The sequence below is a fragment of the Platalea leucorodia genome (assembly GCF_965183815.1).
Source record: "Platalea leucorodia genome assembly, chromosome: 5".
In the NCBI taxonomy this organism is placed as follows: Eukaryota; Metazoa; Chordata; class Aves; order Pelecaniformes; family Threskiornithidae; genus Platalea; species Platalea leucorodia.
In genome coordinates this window covers 32,634,528-32,655,274 of record NC_138827.1, presented here as the reverse complement: position 1 = coordinate 32,655,274, position 20,747 = coordinate 32,634,528, and the positions used below count along the sequence as shown (strand labels likewise).

At 60.0% G+C, this 20,747-nt stretch overlaps 2 protein-coding genes across 6 annotated transcripts in view; one reads left to right on the top strand and one right to left on the bottom strand.

Moving 5' to 3' along the window:
* Positions 1–17,403, top strand: part of IPO13 (importin 13) — a 32,348-nt gene extending 14,945 nt beyond the window's left edge. Inside the window, exons 3-20 of one of the 5 annotated variants that reach the window (XM_082313489.1) lie at positions 1,139–1,279; positions 1,448–1,589; positions 2,667–2,833; positions 3,189–3,309; positions 3,587–3,734; positions 3,900–4,081; positions 4,958–4,984; positions 5,731–5,865; positions 6,091–6,234; positions 6,650–6,730; positions 7,331–7,468; positions 7,566–7,662; positions 9,530–9,582; positions 15,856–15,922; positions 16,084–16,142; positions 16,290–16,379; positions 16,531–16,712; positions 16,827–17,403. In XM_082313489.1, the coding sequence (XP_082169615.1) occupies positions 1,139–1,279; positions 1,448–1,589; positions 2,667–2,833; positions 3,189–3,309; positions 3,587–3,734; positions 3,900–4,081; positions 4,958–4,984; positions 5,731–5,865; positions 6,091–6,234; positions 6,650–6,730; positions 7,331–7,468; positions 7,566–7,662; positions 9,530–9,582; positions 15,856–15,922; positions 16,084–16,142; positions 16,290–16,379; positions 16,531–16,712; positions 16,827–16,926 (2,074 nt within the window). In that variant the 3' untranslated portion in view covers positions 16,927–17,403. Of the gene's footprint in view, positions 1–1,138; positions 1,280–1,447; positions 1,590–2,666; positions 2,834–3,188; positions 3,310–3,586; positions 3,735–3,899; positions 4,082–4,957; positions 4,985–5,730; positions 5,866–6,090; positions 6,235–6,649; positions 6,731–7,330; positions 7,469–7,565; positions 7,663–9,097; positions 9,225–9,529; positions 9,583–9,690; positions 12,391–15,855; positions 15,923–16,083; positions 16,143–16,289; positions 16,380–16,530; positions 16,713–16,826 lie in introns of those variants that run through there. The other 4 variants (XM_082313490.1, XR_014228328.1, XM_082313491.1 and 1 more) reach the window with 4 other exon arrangements.
* Positions 17,404–18,013: 610 nt separating this feature from the next.
* Positions 18,014–20,514, bottom strand: DPH2 (diphthamide biosynthesis 2). Its single transcript, XM_082312518.1, has 6 exons — positions 20,333–20,514; positions 20,137–20,249; positions 19,745–19,965; positions 18,902–19,540; positions 18,574–18,759; positions 18,014–18,473 (listed from the first exon to the last, which is right to left on the bottom strand). Exons 1-6 carry the CDS (start codon positions 20,471–20,473, stop codon positions 18,343–18,345), a joined length of 1,431 nt encoding a protein of 476 aa, XP_082168644.1. The 5' UTR covers positions 20,474–20,514; the 3' UTR covers positions 18,014–18,342.
* Positions 20,515–20,747: the final 233 nt, after the last annotated feature.

Below are 20,747 nucleotides of genomic sequence, written 5' to 3'. Positions count from 1 at the left end.
GCTGCCATCACCAGCATGGCTCTCTCCCTGCGCTGGTGGCACCAATGGCTTTGTTCACTCCTACATTGGCCGTAGCAAGAGCTGCCAGTGCGCTGGGCAGCCGTGCTACTCCGGCGTGGACGTACAGCTGTCCTAGCATCAGCACTCCCATCTCTTCCCCGCGGTGGGCATAGGAGAGCTGTGTGCCTCCTGCTCCGAGCATCCTTGGCCCCGCACCTGTGTGTCGCGGGGCAGGCAGGGAGTGCATGGAATAGCGGCAGCTCTGGATAACACGCCTCGGCGGGCAGGGAAATGGCAGGCTGCTCATCAGCCTCTGGCACGGCCTCTCCAGGGGCCCTGGGCCGCGTTTCACCTTGGCTGCCTCCTTCTCGTTGCCTTGGTTACCATCACTTCCAGGCAGCGGCGCGGAGGGGAGGCTGATGTGCATGATGTGATGTGGGAGAGCTGTGCCACGCAGGGCTGCGGCAGCCTGGGAGGATGGGGGGCCAGAGGGACGTGCTGTGGGGCCAGCATCCTCCCTGGGTAGGAGTCCCCAAGCGTGGCTGCCCACTTCATCCCAGCCAGAGAGCGCAATCGAGACGTGCCCGTGCTGAAGGGTTGTGCAGCTTCCCACCGGCAGCTCTGGCTGCCCTCATGCAGAGCACAGAAGAATGGGCTGCAAGCATGGCAAAAAGAGCCCGCAGGTCTGCCCTTGCTGCCCTTCTCCCGCTCCCCATTGCTGCCGACGCTGCCGCACACAGGCGCAGCTCGCTTGGAGCTGGTCATGGCAGTGACAAGTTAGTGCTGGTCAGGGGGTGCTGGCAGCCCTGCCAGCAGGTTCGGGCAGACAGAGGCAAATCCCCACACCATGGTGCAGTGGGGTACTTGCATAGAACTGGTGGTCGCTGGCTTGGCCCTCCTCTTCGCTTGCAGAGGTTCCGCTGCGGGAGTGCTTGGGGCTTCAGCCTTCATCCCAATGCCAGAGGCTGGGAGAATTCCTGTAAGCAGTAAAGGCTCCTGGATGCGTCCCATTGCACAAAGCAGCCTTCCAGTAGGGAAAGCTGGGCGCAAGCCCTGGGAGAGCATCAGGAGGGATGGATGCCATGGCAGCTATTGCCGGTGAGTCGATGCCTGGCACTGATCCAGGCTGTGCTTGCAGGTACGTGAACACCCTTCTGAAGCTCATCCCCCCTGTGCTGGGGCTCCAAGAGCAGCTGCGCCAGGCGGTCCAGAGCGGGGACATGGAGACATCGCACGGGATCTGCCGCATTGCTGTGGCCTTGGGAGAGAACCACTCCCGGTGAGTGCTGGGGACGGTCCCCAGGAGAGGGAATGAGCTTGGAGCAGCCCACTGTTCCCCACATGCTGCTTTGTCCGAGGCCTGTCCTGCACCCAGTGACGTGTGTCAGGGCAGAGGAGCCAGGCTCGCAGAGGTGGTGCCATCCTGACCATGCTCTCTGCTCCTCAGGGCCCTCCTGGACCAGGTGGAGCACTGGCAGAGCTTCCTGGCTCTGGTCAACATGATCATGTTCTGCACCGGCATCCCCGGGCACTACCCCGTCAACGAAACCACCAGCTCCTTGACGCTCACCTTCTGGTACACGTTGCAGGTCAGTGGCCGTTGTGGGGCAGCCTACCCAGATCCTGCGCCTCAGGCAGGGCCAGAGGCACTGGTGTACGGGGACTGGGGTCTGGTCCAGCTGCATTTGGTCCCCAGGGATTTCCGATGCCCCCACTCCTCACTCTGCGCTTGCAGCCACCGCAGGGCACGTAACTCAGAAATACTGGCCCCATGGCTTGCTTTTTCCGCCCCCAGTCTTCCTTGGAAGTCTGAGCCAGCCTTTAAGGGCCTCATTAACATAACTAATTAAAACTTCATGCTAATTTTTTTTTTTTTCCAGCAGCAGACCTTGTTGTTTAGCTCCCTGCTGCATGGCTGCAGCAGCTGCAGGCAGGGAGGAAAGCGCGTGCTGGCTTACTGCGGGCTAGACCATGCTGCCGGGCTGGTGGTCATGGTCTCTCAGAGGAGGAAAGAGAGGCCTGGGGGCTGCTAGTGGCTGCCCAGTGTGGGGTCCCTCTCCCAGGGCCAGTGTTCCCTGAGAGCAGTCCTGCCACGTCGTGCTCTATTTTTAGCCCCCCATTCATCCCCCCAGCTCCATTCCTCCGCAATCTGATGCACTGTGGCTGAGCGTGGGCAGGGAGGGGGGCGATGCCGGCGCTGTGCTGGCAGCTCCTCTGCTGTGCGGGGCCAGGCCGAGGCTCCCACCTCGTCTGCTGCTTCTCTGGATGGGTCTGAGGATACGGGTGCAGGCAGGGGAGCGCTGTGCTCCCCAGGCACCCATCCCAGTCTGCCTCGGGGGGGTCCAAGGCACGCGTGCTCCTGATGCAGGCATGCTCCCAAGGCTAGGACACGGCAGGGCAGTGCCACCCCACTGTAACCGTGCTGTCCTCAAATGCTCAAGGGTGCAGCCAACTGCTGGGGCTTCTGGCATCTTGGCTCCAGGTAACGCTGCTGCTGCAGAAGGGCTCGGCATCAGGTGGATCTTGGGGAGCTGGAAATGCAGCCTCTGAGGTGCGACAGGTCCCACCAGCCTTGGGAGATGCCCCTGAGCTCTCCGTGCAGTGCGCATGCTGGCTCTGTTTTCTTTCCCCTGCAACACCTGATGTATTCCTCCCCCTGCCACCAGGACGACATCCTCTCTTTCGAGCCGGACAAGCAGGCAGTGTACCAGCAGGTCTACAGGCCTGTCTACTTCCAGCTGGTGGATGTACTGCTGCACAAAGCCCAGTTCCCCTCTGATGAGGAGTATGGCTTCTGGTCTTCGGATGAGAAGGAGCAGTTTCGGATATACAGGTACAGCCGGAAGGTTTGGGTTTGCCCATCAGGCAGGCGAGGATGCAGGCAGCGTCCTGCTTCCCTGGAGCCTGAGCACCATGGGGAGACCCAAGGAGGGGCACGGATGAGATTCCTTCCACCAAGAGCTGTTACGGGGGTGGTGGTGGTATGGAAATGAGCTGGTGTTTTGGCATGGCACCTGTTGCCCTGCCTGGGAAGCCCTGGGAGCACTTCGTGTTGGGGTGGGGCAGTGTCCTTGCGGAGACAGCGCCTGCGTCCTGCCTGGCAGCGGGAGGGGAAGGAACATGTCCACGCGTGGAGTGCTCTGCAGGGGATGGGGACAGCATTTGGAGACCTTCCGTGTTCTCTGCAGGGTGGACATCTCTGACACGCTGATGTATGTGTACGAGATGCTGGGTGCTGAGCTCCTGAGCAGCCTCTATGACAAACTGGGGCGTCTCCTGACCAACACGGAGCAGCCGTCGACATGGCAGGTGAGCAAGGGGACCCGGGCTATCAGTCCCTCAGGGACCTGTCCTCGCCACAGGGTTTTGAAAGGAAAGGGATGTGATAGAGGTGAGGAGCATGACCACCTTGCCAGCACAAGTGTGGCCTCTCTGGGGTCTGCTGGGAGGAGGAACAGGTCATCTTCTGCCTCCCTGTCCTTGGCGCTGCTCAGCTGCTGTGGGGGGGTCTGAGCTAGTGCCCGGGGCTGGGGTGGGCATCAGGGGTCAGCGCATGGCTCTGACGGTGCCTCTCCCACCCTGGCAGCACACGGAGGCCTTGCTCTACGGCTTCCAGTCCATCGCTGAGACCATCGATGTGAACTACTCCGATGTGGTGCCGGGGCTGATTGGCCTCATTCCCCGGATCAGCATCAGCAACGTGCAGCTCGCTGACACCGTCATGTTCACTATTGGTGAGGCCTTTGCTTGCATGCAAGCTGGGCTGGGGAGGGGGATGCCCTCTGAGGCCGCTCCTGCTCGGCAATAACAGCAGCAAAAAGCAAATCTGAGCATCCTGGGATGTGGGGAGCAAGAGCCCGCGGTGCAGTCCTGCGGTCTGATCCCATCTGTGTGTGCAGGGGCCCTGTCGGAGTGGCTGGCTGATCACCCCGTCATGATTAACAACGTGCTACCGCTGGTGCTCCAAGCCTTGGGCAACCCTGAGCTCTCCATCTCTAGCGTCTCCACCCTGAAGAAGATCTGCCGGGAGTGCAAGTATGACCTGCCGCCCTACGCCGCCAACATCGTTGCCGTGTCACAGGTAGGAGCTGGATGCAGATGAACGTGTGGCAGTGAGCTGGGATGTGCTCTGTGCAAACCATTTCCTCCGCATGGATCAGGGCAGGGGGATGCAAAGCCAGCAGCTCAGGGCACCTTGCTTGGTGTGGGGAACTTGTTGTCCATCCTGGTCCTAGGCCAGTAGACCCAGGTGGCAGGCCCTGTGTCCTCCTGTGAGCACAGAAATGGCAGGCAGTGGCAGACACGACTGCCGAGGGGTGCACTGGGCTTGCACTTGGTCATCCATCCTTTCCCCGGGGTTTGTTTGCCTTATTGGGAGCGGCATCCTGCCAGCTCTGCACCCGCCAGGCAGCTGGTGCCGCTGCTGAGCATCTTGGGGAGCATCCTGGTGTTCAAGCCTTTCCGTAGTGACTGAGCTGGTCCCTGCAGTGCTGGGCCAGGTTGTCCCATGGTTTTTCTTGGCTCTCAAGATTTGGGACAGATTGGACTCAGGAGCCTTGAGGCACTAGGAGGTGGGCTGGGGTGTGCACAGGAGCTGAGAGGGGCCGGTGGAGGGCAATGAGCCTCTGCTCTTAGAGCCTGGGGGACACCATCACTGGGGTAAGGAAGCCCTGGCTGAGGTTGGCTCCTCCAGCCGCCCTGCTGCAGAGCCAGTCCAAGTCAGGGGCTCCCCTTGCTGGGTGGCTGAGGGGGCTGGCTGGGGGAAGAGCTTACCAGGGGACAAGGATTTTTCTCCCTGCCTGCGGCAGGTTGTGGGAAGGCTGTGCGGAGATGCGTGCCGCTTGTCTGTGCCCACATTGGTGTCAGTTGTCTTGAACTCCACATCAGTCCTGCCCCCTGGAAGGGAAGGGGCTTTCTGCAGCACTCACCGTCCTCTTTCTCCCCTTCCCTTTGGCAGGAGGTGTTGATGAAGCAGATTCACAAGGTAAGAGGGGCTGGCTCACACCTCTGGTTGGTTCTGTTTGCCCCCATTAGTTGCGCTTAGCTGAAGACATGAGGGGTGCCATCATGAGCTGGGCTGTCCCTGGAGGAGAGCTCAACGCTGCAGCCATCGTGTGCAGGGCCAGGAGTACCTGCTGGCTGCCTCTCGCTGCGCTGCCGGGCTCCCACTGCGTGTGGGCTGGGGTTGTGCTGGGGGGTATGTCCCCATAGAGAGGGAAGCCCCCAGGGAGGCTTAGCTCTAGCAGTTCCCAGTCCCTCCAAGCCCAAGGATGCTGAGACGGCAGGCATGTCTTCAAGAGGCAAAAGGAGGGAGATAAGTGTGGGGACAGAGCACAGGCTGTGTCTGCGACCAGGACAGGGTGGGATGTTTGACCCCACAGGGGCTGAGACAGGTCTGGGCAAAGGATGGTGTGCCGAGGTAGGGTGAGTGGTGCCAGCATGGAGATCTCTGGGCACCAACTGGTCTTTCCTTGGCGGGTTGCTGGGAAGAGGCCAGGTGTGCTGGTGGCAGAGCTCCCATCCCCTGAGGTCTGCCATGCTGGTAGGGAGCTGCTCCCCTCTCCTGCAGTGAGATGCACCTAGAGTGACCCAGATAGAGCAGCTGAGGAGCTGCAGCACGCTGGGGTCCTGGCTTTGCTGGCTGGGCCTCTGGCAGCTGTCTTAGCTAGCGTGTGGTAGGGCTGCAGGCTGGGCAGTGACCTGCCCCGTTGTGTCTCCTCTCTGTCCCAGACGAGCCAGTGCATGTGGCTGATGCAGGCTCTTGGTTTCCTGCTCTCTGCACTGCAAGTGGAGGAGATCCTGAAGAACCTGCACTCCCTGATCACCCCCTACATCCAGCAGCTGGAAAAGCTGGCTGACGAAACGGTGAGTGCCCTCGTGCTACCTCCATCCAGAAGTGGCTTCTCCTGCTGGCTGTAGCCCTGGGGCTGCTGTCTTGAAGCAGCGCTCTTGAACATTGGTGTAAGAGAGTGCAGGGAACACCTCTCTGGCACTTTGCCTCTACAGTCCTGGTTCCTCAGCATCCCAAAGGCATGACTCTGATTGAGCAGTGTGGTCTATGTCACACTTTGGCTTTATTTTCCCTGGCAGCCCAATCCCTCCAACAAGCTGGCCATCATTCACATCCTGGGCCTGCTCTCCAACTTGTTCACCACCCTAGACATCAGCCACCACGATGATGACCACGAAAGCACCGAGGTCAAGAAGCTGCCAGTGCAGCAAGGACCCAACCCAGTGAGTACAGCAGTAGCTCGATGCTCTTTGCTACAGCCTGGCCAAAGCCTCGCTATTTACTCACTGCTGGTGCCAGGAGACGGGGGTTAATGGGGAATGCAGGATGTACCATGAAGAGGGTAGTGCTGGTGCATTCCAGCTAAAATAAGTCCTTCAGCTCATCCCACCGCTCCTGAGGTGGGCAGAGGTGACCTGCAGGATCCCTCTTGGCTGGGCACTGCTCTGGAGGACAGCCCGGGTGCTGCCTGCCAGCTGTGAGCTGTGCCAGGCTGCTTCAGCAGGGAAGAAAGCTGCCCAACTTCGGAGGGTGGAGGAGGCAGCAGTGCCTGAAGGTTTGAGTCCAGGCAGTGCTTAGTCTTGAATCTCCCCAGTGCCGTGGCGGCCAATTCTCTTCAGTCCCTCTCGTTCCTTATAGGTGGTGGTGGTTCTGCAGCAAGTCTTCCAGCTCATACAGAAGGTTCTCAGCAAGTGGCTGAATGATGCCCAGGTGGTGGAGGTAACCAGGCTCCTCATGTGTACTGCCTGCAGCTCTGCCTGTTCTTGCTGACCTGAACTGGGGTCAGCAAAGGACTGACTCTGGGTGATGCCCTGTAAGATGGATGTCTTGCTGGGTTGTCTGGACCAGTGCTGCTTGCTGTCACCAGCAGCGGCCGGCCATCCTTGTCTGTCTTGTGCCCCCATCAGCTCTGCTCCTCTCCAGTTACAGAGGCCCTGCCATGAGCAGGGAGATGGGAGGTGGGAGTCTACCATGTTCCCTAAGGGGATAACTCTCCTCTGACCTGGACCTGGGTCATCCGGTGTTTCTCCAGTTCACTCAGTTCAGTAATGCCCAGGTGCAGTGTCCCACCAGCCGCTGTTCCCCCTGGCCCTCGGGGAGCCTTTCTGCTGCAGTGGGAAGGGTGTTTCCCAGTCTCTGAGCACATCCTGTGCTGCAGGGCAGGGCATCAGTACCAGAGCAGGTCGGAGCCCTCTGCCTGGCTGGTCCCTGTCCCCACTGCCAGCTCTTCCCTCCCCTGGGACGCGTCTGTCAAGCTCTCCTCCCCCTAGGAGAGGTCTCCGGATGCCCATTGCTCATGTGGTCCCTCTTCCCCCGCAGTCAGTTTGTGCCATCTTCGAGAAGTCCGTGAAGACCCTCCTGGATGATTTTGCCCCCATGGTGCCTCAGCTGTGCGAGATGCTGGGGCAGATGTACAGCACCATCCCCCAGGCCTCTGCCATCGACCTTACCCGGCAGGTACGGAGCCACACTCGGGGCTGGGGCTGCCGCTTCCCGGGGAGGCCAGGGCCATGCAGGGCCAGCAGCAGCTTCAGTCCTTCTCTCTCTCTTGCAGCTGGTTCACATCTTTGCCCATGAGCCTGCCCACTTCCCTCCCATCAAGGCCCTCTTCTTGCTCGTTACCTCAGTCACGCTGACCCTCTTCCAGCAAGGTACGTGGGATTAACCTTTCTTTGTGCTGGGGCTGTTGTCAGGCTGTTGCATGCATGGAGTCTGGAGGCGTCTTACCAGGAATGGCTGTTTTCACTCCTAGCTAAGCTAATGGGGCCATCTCTGTTTATTGGATTCATCCCAACCCCTGGAAGGTGGGTACCTTCCCTGCAGGGCAGCAGAAGCAGGAAACCCCCGGGCAAGACTCTGGACTGCCGTGACAGCCCCGCTTCTGCAGCAGGGCTAGGCGTCGCGTGCTGCAAGGGTCAAGCCGGAGCTCCAGTCCCGCTTGGCAGGGAGGCTGTGCTCCCTAGGAGATCCCGGGGCTCCTCCCGGGGCCAGTGGTGCTCGTAGTGGCCAGGAATCAAGCCCTCGCACGAGCAGGAGGATGTGTGTGTGAATATCTGGGAAAGGACCTTTTCAGAGTCACTGCTGGCCACTGAGTCACAGCTGTGATGCTGAGGATGCTGGCATCCTCCTGCAGGGCAGGGGCTCCTCTTTGGCTCGCTGCCTGCACTACAAAAAGCGAATGGGATTAGGACAGGCCTCCCCATGGCTCCCCTCACCCTCTTGGTGACTTGCCCCATGATGGGGACAAACTGCTGGCTCTGGTCCTTCAGCAGCTTGGTTTACAGTCCCCAAGGGGTCTTGTCCTTTGCTCACAGCTGGGTGCTGGGTAGGGTGATGCCTCCCCCCAGTACAAGGCTCAAAGCTCTCTAGAGAGGTAGGGGAGGCGTGAGGACCCCTGCTTCATCATCACACCACGGTCCAAGCAAATCCCGCTGTGCTGAGGTGTCACTGGGGTCAGTGGCAAGCGAGCCAGGCTTACCTGGAGAGCAAGTCCCCGCTTCTGCCAGTGGCGTGTGGATGCGTGTATGCTGAAACCCTCTTGGCTCGGCACCTGGGGAGGCGGCAATGCCTCTGGGCAGCAGCAGGCATGTCTGCAGGAGGAAAGGGGAGGGGACAGAGCCCGAGCTGTGCCAGCGCTTGGACACAAGCTTTGCTCAGGCAAGCAGCCGTCCAGTTCACTGTGTGCCCAGGACTGTGTTCCCACCCACCCTGTGGGTTCCCTCCTGTGGGTGGCCGGCCCTGAGCAGGGCAAGCCCCTTCTGCTGAGCCCACGAGTGGCAGGAGAGAGGGGGATGCCTGACCCCACAGGGGCCGAGATGTGTCTGTGCACAGAGTCAGATGCCAAGGTAGGGTGAGTGGTGCTGGCATGGAGATCTCTGGGCACTGAGCTGCTCTCTCCCAGGAGGATGCTGGAGGAGACCTCCAGGAGGATCCTGGACTCAGGGTCTTGGAGAGCATCTGGGAACGGGGCGGGAGAGCGACTGTGCCAGGGGCTCCTGAGCAGCTGGTGCTGGTGACAAGCATGTGCACGCCTGAGCCCGGCTGGGCCTGTCAAGCGTTTGCTGAGGTGTTGTCGTTCACTTGCAGTTATCTTCCAGGACCAAACAGTGCTTTGAAGACACCCGCTCAGTCCCCACAGTGCAAAAGCTCTAATTCTCCTTGTGGAGATGGTGCCCAGCTAGCCCCTGCTCCTCCTCCTCCTCTTCCTCCCCAAGGACACGAAGATCTCCTCCTTGGCTCTGCAGCGCCCAGGTGCTGGCTGGAGACCCTGGGGCTTCAGACCCTTTCCTTTGCAGTTTCTTTCTGTTCTTGGGTTCTCCAAGTTTCATGATTTTTTGTATGTTTTGTTTCTTTAACTTGCTTCAAGCTGCTCATGTTGCCCATCCCCTTTCCCACACACCCCTCCTCCCTTACACTCCTGTTTTCACTTGTAAATTCTTTCTGTATCACATAACTATATGATGTTGAGTTGCTGTTTGTATGATTTTTCTCTTAAGTTACATCTTTATTATATTTTAGGGCCCAGGGATCATCCTGATATTGTTGATTCATTTATGCAACTCCTGGCACAGGTGTGTTTTAGTTTCTTATTCATTCACTTTCTGTTCTCTCTCTTTCTCTTTTTAATTCAATTTAAACCTATTTTTAGCTTTCTGTTGACAACGTTTTTTTCCTTTTAGTTGAATATCGAGTTTCTCCATCTGTTTCCGTGGAAGTTGAAAACAAAACATTCTCCTTTAGTTCTGGGTTCGCACCATCCCCAGGGCAGTGCCCTCCTCTGCAGGGCAGCCTCCAGCTGCCACCCCCTCGCCTTGCCGAAGCCGGTGCGGGGCACTTGGGGCTGATACCGCAGTCACCCTTGGGTGACAAATTAGAGCATTAAGTGGATGTTTTCCAACCCGTTTACCTGCCCTGCGACAGGTCCTGTGGAGCAGGGATGGGTTGAGCTGGCTGCCTTGCCCCGTGGCCGGTGGGAGGAAGCCCCTGCCTGCAGTAGCAGGGCAGCTGCCGGGGTTTAGCTCTGAGCAGCGTCGTTGTGATGGTGTCTGGACCTGCCAGGGTGCCACGCTACCTCCTGCCCCGGCAGCTTCTCAGGGTGGTGGCACCTCCTGCGTCTGTAGCCTGAGAGTGCTCCCGTGCCACCAGCTCGGTGGCACGCAGGGACAGTTTGCGTCAGCGTGGTGGGGGCCACGGGCTGGATCGCGGGACTGGCACTCGTGTCACCACTGGCAGTGGGCAGGCAGGGCCGGCGCTGTGCTCTGTGTGTATATATACCTGTTGAGAGCAGCAGGAGCCCAGCACGCTCCTCAGCCCACCGTGGCCCTTGAGGAAGAAGCCCTGACATCCTCAATGCACTCAGTGCCTCCGTTGGAGATACATCCCCTGGCACCTACCCAGAGGGTGGGATGGTGGCAAGGAGGGACTGGCAAAGTCCCTTTCTGCTTCACTTCTGTAATGATGAGACCTCTGACGATGTGTGCTGGCCCGGTGGGTGTGCAGGGACACCTGCCCAGGCAGCTGCCAGAGCTGTGGCTGTCCTGCCCTCGCCGGCAGCCCGGGAAGGGTGCCTGGCATATCCAGGTGCTAAGCCATCAACCCCCTCCGATGGCAGCTTGGCCCTCGCGTGGGTCTTGTGGGATGGAGCGGGCGAGGCAGCTGCACCTCACCCCCCCAGGCAGGGTCTGCTCCTCACAGGTCTCACCTTGACGCCCAGATCCCACTGAGACCCATCGCGTCTCGCAAGCTGTATTGCGGTGTTTCCTTCCCTGCTTTTCCTCTTGAAACATGTAATGTAACTGAGGTTATCAGAAAGTGTTCACAGCTTTTGCCGATGCTAGTTTTGGAAGCTGTGACCTTTTAGCAAGGGTTTTGAACGTGATGGGAGAATTGGTGAATGGGGTCTGTGCGTGAAGTTCATGGAGATGTCCTCCCTGGCCACTCAGCGCTAGCAGGACCTCTGCTCAAGCACTGTGCCTGGTTTGGGGCATAACACTTCTGTAGATGCAGACCAGAGAGCACAGAAAAAAGCATCTGGGAAGATGACCACCTGGTACACATGGTGAGGAGGAAAGGCTGATGGGAGCCTGAGGAGCTGCATGAGTCTTGGGGTGTGTAAAAGGTGATGTCCCAGTTGTAGGTAAAAACCCGTTTCCTGTTCTTCTCAAGTGGGACAAACAGTCACGGGAGGAAATAGTGGAAAAGGATCTAGGTTAGGCATAGGAGATCTTTCCAACAGTGGAGGGAAGCACTGGAAGGTCACTCAGGAAGCTGCTGTTGCTTGGAGGGCTTGAAAGGACTCAACAAGCCTGTTGCTTCTGGAGGGCAGGTAGAGGTGATCCTGCTGGAGGGGTGGGGGATTAGGCGACCCTGAGAGACTCTTCCAAGGCTATTTGTTGTTTCTTTGGAAAGTGCTGAGTTTCTCTCTGGCTTGGGGTTCTTCTCTGTGTCTGGACAGGGCACAGTTGTGCTCCCTTGGAGAGAAAATGCAACTGTGCTGCATTTCCATGGGGTGTGCTGTCGGAGCAAACACCACCCATCCTGGCTGCTGGGAAGGTGTTACACGCTGCCCTCATGGGTAGGATTTGCAGGCAATGCTGGGGCAGCGTGCTGGCAGCCAGCCTGGTCCTTGGCATGCCTGGGACAGCCCACATCCCTTGGAAGTCCTGTTATGGGAGCAGCTCAGAGGCTCCTACCTCCATGGCTGCTCCATCGTGGACCAGAGGTGCCTGATGTGCTGCCAGCCTACCGCTGCCCACAGCCACTCAAGACCTGATGTTTTCCTGAGTTTTTTATTCCAGCAACCCAATGGAGATGAAAGGATTCCATCCACATCCTCTCTCCTCACATGTAGGACTTGTTTCAAGGTTTGCTGTTCTTCCTTGGCCTGCCTCTCTTCCCAGAGTGATGATCTGGCAGAGTGCTTTGAAACCCATCAAGAAATGGCCTTGCCATCCCTGTTTGACTCCTTGGTCTAAGGACTTCAAGAGCTATCTGATGGCAGAGGTGGGTCCAGCCTGTCCTCTTCCAAAGGACCATGCCCTGCGGTGATGCTGTTGAGCATTTGTAGATCCAAGGATTGAAGTCAGAGAGAACTGCAGGTCTCTTCAGATCTGATTTTCATGTGGTGGGAGCTGTGTTTTCATCCCAGCCTGCTCTGCCTGCAGAGCCGTTGGCGAAGTAATGCATCTTTCAGAGCAGCAGCGAATTTGGACCCAAGAGTGTGTCATGGTGGAGACTTGCCCACTTCCCTGACTGTCTGCTCCTGTGATTGATCACCTTGGTGGAAATATCATCTTCCCTGTTTCAAATTTGCCTGGTTTCTCCTTGCAGGCAATGTTTTTGTCCTCTCCCTCTGCGAGCAAGTGCTCTCCTACCTCCTGATACCTGCACATCAGCCCTCTGTCACCAGCTCACAGGGAGCCATCTCTCTGTGTGACAGGATTTCAGTTGATGTTATAATATATTTATTTGGGCTTGGTTGCAGCCCGTGGGACTGTCCAGTTGGTGCGGCTGATCATTTTGCCACCATGTTAATTGGCAATCCACTCTTGACCACGGCTGGCTGATCACGAGAGCATGCTGGCTTAAACCAAATGTCTTGCAGATCCCACAGACACCGGAGTTATTGTTACTACTCAAAGCTAAGTATAAAATAACCAGTCCGCCGTAAGGCTGCACGGAGCGGTGCCGGCACCCATTGCAGTGAGATCTGTCCTCAGCTGCTCCCCTCCCGCCTCCACTGTGTGCTGGGAATGGTGCCCAAGGTGAACGTCCCGCCTGGAGGGCTGCAGGACTCAGTGCCACCTGTGCAGCCGGAGCGCCTGTGCCCGGGACTGCACAGCCGTGGCGGCTGGGGCTTGCACCCTGGGTCTGTGTCTGCAAACCCAGGCAGGAGGTTCTGGTGTTTGGGAGCTCTTGCCTGCTCCCTGGCCAGTGGGTATTACTGGTGTGCATGCTCCTGGTTGCAGATAGGATTTTGGGCTTGCCTCCCCACCAGCGGCTGCAGGCACATCCACCCACGCCAGCACGGACTTCGGGAGCGCTGTGGTGCCCTCCCCTGACCCCGAGCCCAGGGGCAAACTGGGCAAGCAGGGCCTTGCCAGGCAGAAGATGCAGGACTGACCTTCTGTGATGGCCCAGCCACTGCCATCCCCCAGCTCCCTCCCTTCTTAGGCTGGTCCAGGCTTGAGCTCTCCACCATGCCTGCTGCAGCCAGAGTTGTAGAGCCCCGTGGAGGACATGAGCTTGGCATCCCCTCTCCCCAGTAGGCAGGGGCTGACTGCTCCTCCCTGGCCCTGGTGCCTGGTCAAGCTCACATGCCCTTTCCAGAGCTGGAGGCTCTGGTCCGCCAGGCGTGTGGTCTGGGAAGAGGTGGTGGTGCTGGACACAAGGGCTTGATCTGTGTGCTCTGGAGAGCTGTAGAAACTGGCCATGCAGCCCCCCTAGTGTCCCCTGTCTGCCAGAGGAGTGCGGTTTGGTGTCCTCTCCATGCTTGCCTGTCTCTGAAGAGCCAGGCACAGAAGAGGAGCCTGCTCTGAAGACCCATCTGAAGTTCTCCCAGCTGCCATGGAGAAGAACCCAACGTCCTTTCTGTGCCAGCCTGCAGGACAGCCCTCGCCAGAGAGCCATTGCCTACCTCTGCAGTGGCTGCTGCAGCAGAGGATGCAGGAGGACATTTGAAAGCATTTAAAGACCGGTCCCCATCCCAGAACATGTGAGCAGAGCTGCTCTGGCAGGAGATGGGGAGGACAGGCTGGCAGTAAGAGGCCCCAGAGCTGGAGCAGGGTTCCTGGTGCTGGGAAAGAGCAGCTGGACCTATCTGGTGCCACTTGTTAATGGGAGAGGCTTCACAGGGCCCCATCTCATGGGGTTAAAAAGCATCTCTGTCTACGTTAGACATGTGCACGTGTGCCCAGGTTGAGTTTGCACTCTGTGCTCCATTGGTGGAGGTGTCCTAGGGGATGGAGCCCTCCCAATACCAGGGCATGCTTTCCCCCATGGCACTGACGGAGTGAGGAGCAGGTGCTGCAGCGAGCCTGCAGGAGAGCCTGGGGCTGCCACGGGTCTGGTTTGGATGGGAGAAGCATCGTGCAGGTAGGTGGCAACCTGAGCACTTTGGAAGACCCTTGCGCCAGCTGAACAGTCTTGCAGCATGCAGGACAGGTTAAAACTAGCCCCTTGGCCAGGCAGGGTGGAGGAACCTGCAGCTTGGATGGAATCACGGGAGCCAGCTGCCCTCGAGTAGCATGCTGCTGGGGGAGAGGCTTGTGGTCACCGCTCTGGAGCTCAGACTAGGGCTGGGGGCAGTGGGGGTAGTCCTCCATGGTGAAAACTACATGTCTTGCAAGCGTTGTCTGGTATGGAGCTGAGTAGATGGCAGCAGTCATGATGAGTGGATGTGTTTCTAAACCATTGCCCATCCGCTAGCTAGCCTTCTGATGTTGGTGCTAGTGTGTCAGAAGGGATGGTGCACAGCCTGTACGTACACACACGGGTATAACATGGCCCCTGATCATCCCTGTGAAGGTCTGTGCTTGTGTCTAGCAGGGAAACAGGTCCCTGTGATTGTGCCCCCTCCAGCTGGTACAGCGATGCCTTCAGTGACCAAACCCAAGTCCTCTCTTGCAGCTTATGATACAAAGAGTCAGAAAGGAGATGGCATAACCCTGAAACCTGCTACTTGGCTTCTCAGTCTCCAGGATATGTTCTCTGCACTGGGCAGATGGCTGTGGGCTTTCCCTATAGAAGAAGGGGTGGGAAATAAGTCTGTTTTGCTCCAAGTAGAGACCACAGCTGTGGGCAGATGGCCATGCATCCTGGGTGCTGCTGCCTGAAAACTGTCCCTGCTTTCATCCCTGGGAGCAGGCTTGGAGGGAGGCAGTGGCCCTGCACACAGCTCAGCCCAAGGGCTGCCTGCCCTGGTAGCCTGCTCTCTGAGCTCCAGGCACAGAGCAGGACCACTGCAGTGCTGTGGCTGCTGTCCCCAGTGTTGCAGTGACCACAGGGCAGGAGGCATGGCTGCCATCCCCAGTACTGGCTCGCAGTGGTGGGCACGGTGGCATGGTGGTCAGGGCACGGATGTCACCGCCTTACATGGCAGAAACCCTTCCCATGGAACGGCAAGCGCAGACTGAAACATTTCTGTCCAGTAACTGCCCAGTGCCAGCACAGGGGAGGACCAAGCCATTGCACAGGGTGCCACAGCTCAAGGTGTCCCCAGCAGCAGTGCCCGACCCCCACAGTGGCTGGTGGGATTGCCAAGTGGCAGAAAAAACGCAAAGCTTTTCTGATCTCAGACTTGCTGCTCAGGACCTGACAAGCAATGCTGGCATCCCGTTGGCAACTGTGCCTTGGAGCCCAGCAGAGCGAGCTGCTGGCCCAGTCTGGGGTTACTCCTTGAACCAGTTGGTGTGACCCCAGGGACACCAGCATCTTCAAGAGGAAAGGAGTAAAGCACAGAGGTGGCTGGTCTCTGCTGGGCCCCGCATGGCTGCCCTTGTCCTGGGAGCACTGCTGCTGCCTGGCCTGCTCTGGTGGGACAGGAGCTCTCTGTCCTGTCTCTGTGTCCAAAGTGTTTGTGTGTATGCTGCCGTGGCATCTATCCTCAGGTCCTGGGGTTGGCAGTCCCTGAGTGTAGCAAACTGCCTGGCTGTTTGATTGACAGTTCCTTGGGGTGGGGGAAAGTGATAGTTTCCTGCTGTACTGTGTGAATCTGCCGTTTACCATGGGTGTGCCCAGGTAAGTGTGCATCCAGGCAGAGGCTGTCTGGGGCACCGGGTTCCTCGGAGGCTTCCTGGCTGCCTCTGCAGCGCTGGGTTTATGCCTTATGTCTGTGTGCCTTGCAGGCTCTGAAAAGGAAGCCGGACCTCTTCCTGTGTAGCAACCTGGATGTCAAAGCAGTGTTTCAGTGTGGTGAGTACCACGGGCACACGCTCCAAATCGCTCTGCGGAGAAGCCAGCCTGCTCCTCCTATGGAGCTGGGTGCAGGCCAGCCAGGGGCTGGGGACCACAGGGCTGATTTGGGATGGTGCCCGGGGTTTCTGGCTGCTAACCAGAGCGCTTTCTGCCCACAGGTGTCCTCTCCCTCAAGTTCCCCGAGGCCCCAACGGTCAAAGCATCCTGTGGCTTTTTTGTGAGTATCGTGGCATTGTGCAGCCCCAAGGGGATGGGCTGCAGCCCCCCGAGGGACGGGAGGGCAGGAGTGGGGCTGTGGGTCAGGCAAGGACGCTGCAATGTGGAGTTTGCTCTGTCACTGAGCAACCTGGGCTCTGTGTTGCAGACGGAGCTGCTGCCCCGCTGCGGAGAGATCACCCCGGTGGGACAGGTCGTGCACGAGAATGGCAAAGTGCTGCTGCAGGCAGTGCTGGAGGTGAGAGACGCTGGGACTGTGGGCTCCCCGGCCAGCTTTGGGCTCTGTTCCCAGGTGGCATCCCTGCGGAGCTGGGCACAGAGAGCCCGGCAGCGTGGGTGGGTACAGGGTGATGCCAGGGGCTCAGCAGGCTCTGTCTGCTCTGTGGCAGGGCGTCGGTGGCCAGGCCTCCCGCAGCCTCATGGATCACTTCGCAGAAATCCTCTTTGCCTTGAACAAGCACTGCTTCAGCTACCTGAGTGTCTGGATCAAGGAGGCCATGCAGCAGGACGGCTTCCCCTCGGCCCGTGTCAGCCCCGAGCAGAAGGAGACCTTCAGCCAACAGATCCTCAGGTTCGTGCACCCGTCTCTGTGGTGGCTGTGCCCCACGTGCGGTGGGAATGACCCCTCCCTGCACAGCCTGCTCTGTCCCTCCTGCTTCATGTTTGTCCCCTCCCTCTGTCTTAGCAGAGAGCGTGTGAACAAGCGGCGAGTGAAGGAGATGGTGAAGGAGTTCACCCTGCTGTGCCGAGGGCTGCATGGCACGGAGTACACAGCAGACTACTGAGCACCTGGCCAGGACCGTGGACAATTTGCCCGGACCAGCTCTTCCCCGCAAGGAAGCCCCCCCCTCATCCTCCCTGCCCTGCTGCAGTACAGCTTGTAGAATAACCCTCCACCTAGAATTAACCCACTCGGGACGCTCCTCAGCTAGATTTGGTGGCCGCATCTCGGTGTCAGCATCTTTGTTTCCCCCAGCATGCTCCCCCCTCGCAGGGGACGGGAGTGCCAGCTGCAGGGGGCGGTGGCGGCCGGGGTGGGGGGAAAGCCTGGGCAGGACTGCCCCAGCGCGGGCTGTCCCGTGCCCTGTGCCCGGGCTACCAGCCCTTCCCCGGCACTTCCCCGTGGGTGCCTGTGCCCCGCGGCGGGAAGGCTGCCCCTGTGCCTGTGGCAGTGGCTGGCTGGGCAGGGGGGCTTGCCCCCTGCTCGTTTGTATGTGTGTGGTTGGGAGGGGGGAGGCCCTGCACCTAATTATATTAAGAATATTTCTATGTTGTGGCTGTCGTTATTGCAGTGCCCGGACTTTGCCTGTCCCTTGCCTCTGGGGAAGTGCCCAGCGGGGGTTAAATCAAGGTTGGGATGCCCCAAAGCCTCCTGTCCCCCCTGGCTGGGGGAGGGATTGCAAAAACCAGTCCCCCCTGCTCACCATGCTCTCCTGCCTGGCATGGAGCAGCTCATGACCAGAAATGGTACAAGAGGGTCCGGACTCCATCCCCACCAAACGTGGGGTCCTCCCTGCAGCATGGGAAGTGTGCACCCCACTCCTGTTCCTCAGAGAAGTGAGGGGCTTGCTTGCACTTCAAGCCCTCTCGCCTTTGCCTTAGGTCCCCAGCCCAGCCTGTGAATGTGGTTTTGTTTCTGGGGGGTCCCAGTTTTGGTTTTCTGTTCTCTCAGGCGGGTTTTAGCTGACACCAGAGCGGGCACTGCGATCTGTGTTTTCACTCTGGGATATCTGGTATCACCCCTGCCTGCACTCCTCAGCCCATGTTTTATTCTGGAAGACAATTCACTCACAAGTCTTTTTCAGTTCAGCTTTAGTTAGCAGCAGTAGCCCACATAAGCCTCGAGTCCTGGCGCTGTCGGCTCGTGTGAAGCTGTGACCTTTCCCATGTAGGGCCAAAGCTGCCCTGGACTGGGTTGCCCTCGGAGGCCAGGTCTGGGTCAAGCGCCTCTCCTGGCCCTGCTGCTGCCCTGGCCGTGAGCCCTGGGGTGCCGCAAGCATCCCCAAACACACACACACGCACGTGCAACTCCTGCTCTCCCACCGCAGCACTACTGACCCAAGGCCGCATCCAGTGCGGGGCCAGCTGGTGGCAGGTCCGGACCCTCATGACACCCTCACAGGTCCAACACCCGGTGACAGGTGACTCCCGGGCCCCCACACACTCCCTGCTCCTGGCTGGGTGCTGACACTGCTGCCAAATCAGGGTTGCTTGCGCTCCTCATCCTCATAGGCAATGGCAATCCCTCGTCGGCCCTGCACAGCCCTGGAGACAGGTGTCTGCCCCAGCTGCTGCTCCAGGCCCCGCCAGCTGCGGGACTCCAGGAAGGAGGCTATGAGGAGAGAGAGAGAAAGGGAATTGTTACTGGGAGAAGGGAGGTGGCACTGCCCCTGCACCAGGGCTCAGCCCCACCACGACACCGAATCACAAACCAGCAGGGCTGATCTCCGCAAGGGCCCATGTCTGGTCCCTGCAGGCCAGGGTGGTGCTGGGGGGCAGCTGGGGGGCCGGGGGGTCGCAGAGGCGGGCAGCGCGCATCTCCCCCGTGATCAGCGAGATGTCAGGAACGGCCTCCGCTGCAGGGACAGCTGGTGGGAGCTCAACGTGCGCACAGGCACCTGCAGGGAAATGGTAACATTAGACTGGTGCTCATGTCTATCTGCTGGCTGGCACAGAGCCAGGGCAACCGCAGCCTCAGGCAGGGGAGCAGGGCAGAACTTGCCCTGGGAAAGTGCTGGGCAGCTGGTTTCCAGCTGTTACCTGGCAGGAGGTCTCGGAAGTCAGTGAGGTAGTTCCCTGTCCATTCGCGGGCCGGGTTACAAGCCAGCTCTAGCTCATAGGGGGTCACAACAGGCCGGTAGAAGTCGCTGGAGTCCAGCAGGGAGTTCTGAGTGCAGGCCACCAGGACGAAGATGTCCACCTCCAGGAAGTTGGCCAGCTTGGCAGGGTTTGGCTTCCCCACAGCCAGTGTGTAGCTGCGCTTGCCGGCCCGGCGCAGAAGCTCCCGGAGGTGCTGCAGCACGGCCAGGTAGCCCACCACGCCAAGGGTGCCCACCAGGATGCCCACCACCCGGGCATCCCGGGCCCGCTCTACCAGGTAGAGGCGTCGCATCAGGGCCCGATTGACGTTGAGGGTCTCACGGCGGCCGCAGCCGGTGGCAGGGTTGAAGGAGCTGAAGGGGCAGCAGTTCCAGGTCAGCATGAAGCTGGTGAGGGCCAGGCCCTCAGCTCCCACGTAGAACATGGCACAGTCCTGCAGCCCTCCCAGCGCCTCCACCGGGAACTGGCGACCAAACTGCTGCACCTCCCCAGGCGGTGCAGGGCCAGGAGGCTCTCCGCACACCACCCTGGAGAAAACAATATTGGGGTACTCGGGGCACAACTGCTGCTCCAGCTCACCTGAAGGGAGAGAAGAGTGAGAACGAAACATGGCCACAGATCTGACCCGCAGGAGGTGGGACAGCAGATTAGAGGAGAGAAGAGAACAGAAATCAAGGCTGACAGCATCTGGGGACTGCCTGCCTGCTGCCGCCTCTTCCCCCGGCAGCTCTGCAGAGCTCAGAGCAGCACCAGAGACCCCCCTCCCTGCCCCAGAGCACTCACCCATCGCGTGGGCATAGACCACGTCGCTCAGCACCACCACACGGCTCTGCCGGTCGGGGTAGAGCTCCCGAAAGGCCTCTGCGCAACGCCCGACGTCCAGGGGCTGCCGCCCGAAGATGTGCAGCACCGGGAGCTTTCCGCAGGGGCTGAGGCAGGCCGGGCCGTAGTGCAGCACCGCCTCGGCCCCTGCGTGCTCGGCGGCCACTTCGTCCACGCAGCAGCTGCGGGGAGGAGCCGGTGTCAGACGGGCTCTGAGCCACGGAGCTCTTCCTCCTCCCTGGCGCCGCTGTCCCCAGCCAGCCCGGGCAGCTCCGGCCCCGGGCCCTGCCAGGCAGGGGACGAGCAGCCCCGTTCCTGCCCGTGGAGGGCCCCCGGGACCCCCCCGCACCGACCTGCCGTACGTGGTGTCTCCCAGGACGTACATCTCGGCGCCGGTCGCCGCCTCCATCCGGGCCGCCACCGCCGCCGCGTCCGCCAGGAGCTCGTCGGGGAACTGCAGGGAGACCTGGGGGGGGAGCGGGGGATGAGGCACCGGGGGGGGGAGCGGCCCGCAGCCCCCGGCCCCGCTCCGCCCCCGGCCCCGCTCACCTTACGGAACCCGCCGCCCCGTACGAAGGCGGCGGCCCGGCCCATCTCGTAGAAGCCGTCGAGGTCCCCCCGCGGCGCCGCCGCCGGACCCAGCTCCCGCCGCAGCGCGGCCTCCCCGTCGCTGCTGAAGGCCGTTGCCATGGCGGCGCGGGGCCGGGGGTCAGGCCCGCCACGCCGGGACGCCTGCGCCCGTTTCCGGGCTGGGGGGTGGAGCCAGCCAATGAGAACTCAGCACCGCCCTCCCTGTTCTCGGAAATCCCGCCCCTGGTGGAGCGGGGCCTATCGCACTTCAGGGCGGGGCGGAGAGGGGAAGGACAGCCAATGGAAAGAGACGGCTCGTCGCGGTGCGTTATGGTCTATGTAGTTCCCTCGCCGTTGTCAGGCCAGGCAGCCAATAAGCGGGCGCGGTGGAGGC

What these genes read in the sequence shown, in the direction of transcription:
- DPH2 (XM_082312518.1), bottom strand. Translation starts at nt 20,473, where the DNA reads ATGGCAACGGCCTTCAGCAGCGACGGGGAGGCCGCGCTGCGGCGGGAG. An exon ending in GGGGCGGCGGGTTCCGTAAG is followed by an intron (nt 20,250 to 20,332) that starts GTGAGCGGGGCC and finishes CTCCCCCCCCAG; the next exon opens with GTCTCCCTGCAGTTCCCCGA. An exon ending in GGTCTATGCCCACGCGATGG is followed by an intron (nt 19,541 to 19,744) that starts GTGAGTGCTCTG and finishes CTCTCCCTTCAG; the next exon opens with GTGAGCTGGAGCAGCAGTTG.